Raw genomic sequence first — 6,595 nt, forward strand, 5'->3', positions numbered from 1 at the left:
GACACTGCATCAGATTTCACATGTGGCTCTCAGTGCCATGGTGATCAAAGGGCTTTGCTGCTGGCAGGCCCCACTGTGAGCAAATGCACTGGTGTGTACATTGAGTTCTGCACTGAAAACTCATAGTTTTAAAGTGCAGGGTTACTTCAAAAGACATGTAGATTTAGCTCCTATGAGACAGTTCCCAAACATACCTGGCGCCTCACACAACCAACATCTTTAGACATGTTTTTTTAAAACAAAGGATGGGGTATTCTGGTATGATTTAAAGTGTGTATGTACGTCCAGGTTTTTTATTGGCAGTGGAATCAACAACTGAAACATTTCGTTGTTGCTTCTTGAGCTCCTGCATGCATCAGTGTGTGTGTGTGGGGGGGGGGGGGGGGGAGGGGGTGCGGGGGGACTGCCATACTGAAAAATACAGAGAGTTTTGAGGAGCTGATGGGCTTAATCAACTTTGTGTCAACTCAGTTTGCGATTGCTGCTTGAATGTAACCGACATTCATTCATGTGGGAAAAGTTACGCACTATAGCTTTAAAGTGGCTTTAATTACCTCTCTTAAATTCCTCCAGCATCACGTCCAGCTTGGTGTCACTGAACACGTGGTGCATGGGGTGCTTGTAGAACTGCGTGATTGTTTTCAGCGGAGTGCAGTCGTCCGGGTCCACGAAGGCCAAGTCTTTGACGAACAGGATGTCCACGATGTTGGACCTGTCGTTCTCGTAGACCGGGATGCGCGTGAAGCCGCTCTGCATGACGTCAGACATGGTGCAGAAGTCCAGCGTGACGTCAGAGGAGATCATGTAGCAATCGGACAGCGGCGTCAGGACGTCCTCCACCGTCTTGGTCCTCAGCTCCAGCGCGCCCTGGATGATGTTGAGTTCCTCCTTCACCAGGTCGTGGTACGGGTCCGTTACGCGCAGCATGGCAACCAACTTCTCCCTGGTGTAAAAGCTGCTGATCTCTTGGCGCAGCATTATGTCTAAGATCTTGGAGACTGGGTAGGCGATGGGGAAAAACACCAGCATTAACAAACGGGTCGCGCAGAGAGTTTTGGAAGCGATGGCGAGACTGTGCCGGGACGCCACCGAGTGCGGTAAAATCTCTCCAATAAAGAATATCCCTAAAGTGCACATGGCAGTGGAGAGAACAGTCATTCCCAAAATCTGGCACATCCACACCACGAAGCAAGTGTTTGTAAGCACGTTGCCCAGCACCACAGTGCATAGGATGTAGTTGCCATGTTTACGCACCGACTCTATCTTCCGTGCGAATTTCTGCTCCCTGTCTGTGCCACTGTTTTGAAGCACGCGCAGCTCCACGGGGTCCAGCGCGAGCATGCTGATGTTCAAGCCGCTGCACAGAGCTGACATCCCCAATAGGAGAACCGAGACGCCCGCCTGCAGCCAAACATCTGCCTGCGGAGGTCTCTCCACCACCGCCAACCAGAAGTCCTTGGTGCTGAAATGCTCCCACTTCACTCCATCGAAGGCGCACATTGAGTAGTATTTGATAGTGTCACCTCTGCGTAGGTCCTTAGCGAGAAGCTCCACCAAAACTGAGTTCTGACTTGAAGTGGATTTGAAAGAACCCAGTAGTTCGATATCAGAGGTCCGGGCACTCTCCTCTTTGCATGGATTCCCTTTTAAACGGACCCGTGTTTCTGTATCTGACTCGCCGTCTGGTTCTTCTATGAAGGCGATCCATGGAGCAGAAGTCATGGGAGCGACGTCAGGTCTACCACCGCCACCGCTCACGTTCATGTTATCTGGACGCTGCTCCATAGCGGGAGATGCGGTGTAGTAAACCCTCAGCATGAAGCGGGTGCCCTCGGTCGCCCGCAGTATCCCATCCTGCACGGACAGCTCTCCAGTCTGGGTGTCTTCCGGACGGACCCCGAGCAGCGCTGATGTTTTGCCCGGGAAAGAAGCGAGGCAGGCGGCGAAAAAGAGGAGAGAGAGCCGGTAAGGATGCTGGATGATGCCGCGGAGGAGAGCTGCATCATCCGCAGCATCCACCGCAGCAGCCATCATGCTGAATGAACTAGTGAAGGGCATATCAGGAGAAGTGGGTCACGTGCTCTGCTGTGGACAGCGATGGATGGAGCAGCTGGGTGGCCATATCTATGAAGAGGAGGATGGGTATGTTACAGTGTGAGAGAGAGAGAGAATAAGAGAGAGGGGGGGAGAGCGAGAGAGAGAGATGACAAATGATGACGTATGGCTACCTTATTTGCTTGCTGCCATTTTCTAAAAATAGAAAAGCAGGAAATGGGAAATGCCCAATCAGGAAAGACAAGTGTGACACACACCACACCACACGCGAGTAGAATATGCAATAAGAAAAACTGCTATATAGGCTAAAAATTTGACGGATATTCCACATAGAATATATATTACAATTAAAGGAAGATATAGATACATTATTCAGTGGCTCACAACATAATTTAATTCATTTATTACGAAGTCTCAAAACCTAATGAAACATATTCATTGGGGAGGCGGAATAAATAGAAGCCTACAAAGCTGAGGTGTATCGATGTCTCCAGTAGATGGCAGCATTATCACCTGTATCAGTGCAGCCTATTCTGGAGAGTAGCTTCCCCAGTGTATAGCCTACTGTACATGGAGCTTATCAGAACTGAAATATGCACGAAATTGTATTTATTTTTTTCAAATTAAATGTAATCGGTTTTGTTTTTTATGATTGGCAGCTCCGTTGGATATCTGTAACTTCTCAACATATGTAAGAAGAATACATTTGCGATCTTGCAGCTCTAAAAAAATGTCTGCACAAGCCTGTAGATCAAGTTTCTTAATTTCGAACGATTAAAGAAATTAATAATAATAAATAAAAATTAAAGTTCTATATCTCATTGACTATATTATACAGGACATGATGAAGACCAAGATATTATGGGACAACTGTAGCAGATGGATGTTGATGATTTTTTTAGTATCAGGCCTATTCTCACTCAGGCTTTTACAAACACAGTGAAGTCCCAGCAGAATTATTATAATTAGGCTACTATTGTTGTTGTTTTGTAGTTGTTGTTGTTGTGCTTATTAATATTGTTTTGTTGCAAATACAGTGTAGCCCTCATACTGACGTCACAGTCTGTCGGAGTATCTGGCGAACTGAGAGAACAGTTCACAAACAGACACACAAACAACAAAATAATTTGGATTCCGAGTAGCACCAGTAAAATAAGGATTAGCTTTCATCTCGTCTTTCATTCGGATAAACCTGTTCTGTTGAATTTGTGCCATTAAAAAAATATTATATATATATTTTTTTTAAACTATATTATCCTACTGTAAATAAATCAGCACTCTCCCTCATATTTAACATTATTCTATGAATGTATGGCAGATGTTACAGTATATGTCGACGGTAATAACAATGCCTGAAACACAAAAGGGGACCGTGGCCAAATCAAAAAATAGTTAGTTCCCTAACGAAACCCTCTCCTGATTGGCTAAACGTGCGTCCCTATTTAGTTTAAGTAAAACAAATAAAGAAAGAACACATGGTGGATGGCCCCATACGTAATCCGACGATAATGTTAACATTAAGATTAAAGTGTCCAAAATATCTGTGGTATCCCTAATGTATGTAAGCAAATATGTTCATATTGATAATAAAAACTTTTGAAATCACATACAACAGAAGTAGCTTATTTATCTGTTGTATTGATTCAGAAAAAAAACTTTATTACCTGTTCCCCCACCGAACATGTTGAATAGGACGATTTTTGTTTTATGAAATGATTTAATTAAAAACAAAGTGAAATTCTGGCCTGCACTTTAAGTGAAGAGAATGGTATTGAATATTCCTCTTTTTTAATGTAACCCATTAAAATTCAAGTGTGTAGAGAGTCACGGTGCACAATAACGTGATGTCTTCAATTCCACGTTCTTTAATCACTTTTTCTGGTACAACAATTGCAGAGAAGAGAAATTCCATTGTCAACGACTGCTTCTTTGAACGAGTTGGGCACATGATAATAAAAAACTTGAACTTGCTGTTTTGATTAAGATGTAACCTGAGCTTCAGATCTGTCCAAAAACAATTCAAAACTTTCATTCCAGCTCCTCTGCATCAACTGCCGATCACTAAAAGAGGTCACGCGCATAAATCTGGTGCAACATCAAAGCAAAAAGAATCTCCATAGAATTCAGAATTCTGTACAGAACAGTTGATTATCTAAAAACACATACACAGCCTTTTGTTATATACTATCATGTTAATGTTTCCCAATGTTTTTTTCCCTCTTCTATAAGAAAAACGTTCCCATAACTATACAGTGACGTGCCAGATGTGTCATAGCACAGTTTAATATTGTAGCGTTAATTCAGGAACTCTAAGCCTATGTACATATATAAAAGTTAAATACCTTTCTATTGAAAACAAAAACGTGAGTTTCTATTGTAACCACCACATGTTAACTGTGATGTTTAACAGAGCTACAATGACAACATGAACCAGCACACGCTGCTGATCTGCTGTATGGATATAGGGCAGAATAGGACGAAGGGATACTGCTACTGCTGTGTGTGTGTGTGTGTGTGTGTGTGTGTGTGTGTGTGTGTGTGTGTGTGTGTGTGTGTGTGTGTGTGTGTGTGTGTGTGTGTGTGTGTGTGTGTGTGTGTGTGTGTGTGTGTGTGCGCGCGCGCCTGTCCATGCACCTCTATATAAATCCTTTTGCCGAATAATGCATTCACACTGTAACGGTATTTCTGGATATTTATGAATTATATTGTTTTTCCAGCACATACTTAGGGCGATTTTGGCTCCCTAATGTGAATTTCATACATATAATAATGTATTTTTTTATCAGCAAATACTTAGCTTCTTTACTACGTTGACATTGTGAATTTGACACCCTAACATTAAGTTTTCCACATTTGAAAACAAACACAATAAAAACCGATTAACAACCAACATAGTTTTTTTGCAACAACAGAATGTTGCCTTGATAATCACTACAATGCTAGATTCCCCTATACAGCTACATGGTGCACACATGCAATATTGGGAAGACATGCGGAAATCGGGGTCTCTGGAGTGTATCTGGCTTGTCAGACCCCAGAAAACTGCCCTTTCACATTTAGTTGAAATGTTTACCGTATCATTTTTTACAGACGCCTCATCACAAAATGCAGCCTGTTGGATTCTTGTAAAGCGTTTAATGGGAAATCTTCGTGCGTAAAACCACCTTGGATAATTTGCGGTTCCATGAACTCGTGACTATGAGTTGTAGATTGTAGGCCCTGGACTAAGATATTTAAAATGTGCTTTATGTTTCTAGCTTTATGTTTCTAGCTTTATGTCTGTGAGACAGCAGTGACCTTAAACGACCACGTCTCGCTACACAAAGACCTCCTGATGAGAGCTTGGCGCGCGAGAATCACAACAGAATGCACTTGGGTTTCTCGCTCAGCAGGGCTCCAAAAACATCTGGAGAGTGAAATCATATAAAGAGTGTATAGGTGAGCGACCATGTGTACAACCTTAATTTCCAAATTGCTTTTAGATGTTTTTGAAAATGGGCCAAAGTGTTTATTTTCAACATGCAATCAAAAACTAATTGCAACCTCCACAGCACGTATAGCCTACTATCCTGTACACAAGAGGGCATCTTTTATTTTGAGGCAGGCCTTCCACTCTTGGGTTCTGGAACGTTGTAGCCTGAACATTCCTGTAGGGCCAGGCCTTACAAAATCAATTTTCTGTTGGAACATTAACTTTTCATCGTGCAGAAAGACAACAATGTGGTTTGGAATTTGGACAACTGTGACCATCAGCGATGTGCGTCTGACCTTATGCTAATACAAAAAGAACGTACGGTGCTCGTGGTGGATCAATCTGAGTTTTGGCGAATTTAACACAAAGCATAACCCGGGATAGAGGCCTTTACGCAGCCTCTTGTTGAACTACAAACGTGACCCAGTGTCTATTTTTTATATATATATATAAAAGTGCTACACATTTCCGTCTCAATCAATAACTCAGACCGGATAATAATCTTTCGATGAATCAAAGACGATCTTTACAAAGGGAATAGTCCGCGCGCCAGGGAACATGGTTTACCAATTTTGTCGAGACAGTTTTTAGACAAAATAACATGTAATAATTGATACTTAGTGATACTGAGCACTCTGGATAAAACATTTTTTTCCTAAAAAAAAACTTATTGATTTCTGTACTTTTTTCAACACATAATGCAAGACAAAAATAATGTTATGATGTTCATTTCATTAGAAAACACAAGTAGCCATATCTGAATCGTTTAGAAGACAACACGTCCTCATCTCTTAATAATTAACTGTTGCTAGACATACAGTATGAACTACAGAAAACATGATTTTGAGCAGTATAAGAACTTAGCCCTAATATACCTCAGAGAACCTTGGAGGGGCGGTGCTGCCTCCTCTCCTCCTCCCCAGCTTGTGGCTCTCTCAGCCGGGCAGGGCGAAGGGCTGTCTCGGGGCGTGCGCTCCCAAAGAACTCCTCTGGAGGGGGCGGGGGGCACGAGGGGGTGAGACAGCTAGACAGGAAGACAGCTGCAGATCGATGTGACCGAGGTAAAGG

General features: G+C 42.7%; 1 protein-coding gene across 1 annotated transcript in view; it reads right to left on the reverse strand.

The window, feature by feature from the left end:
- The window catches only part of LOC307257649 (metal transporter CNNM1-like), a gene marked incomplete at both ends in the record, with an annotated part of 15,084 nt that extends 13,026 nt beyond the window's left edge, over positions 1-2,058 (reverse strand). The window contains one exon of the mRNA XM_080036910.1: positions 555-2,058. Coding sequence (XP_079893036.1) covers positions 555-2,058 — 1,504 coding nt within the window. The remainder of the gene's footprint in view (positions 1-554) is intronic.
- Between the last annotated feature and the right edge of the window lie 4,537 nt (positions 2,059-6,595).

The sequence above is a fragment of the Ammodytes marinus genome (genome assembly GCF_949987685.1).
Source record: "Ammodytes marinus genome assembly, chromosome: 11".
In the NCBI taxonomy this organism is placed as follows: domain Eukaryota; kingdom Metazoa; phylum Chordata; class Actinopteri; order Uranoscopiformes; family Ammodytidae; genus Ammodytes; species Ammodytes marinus.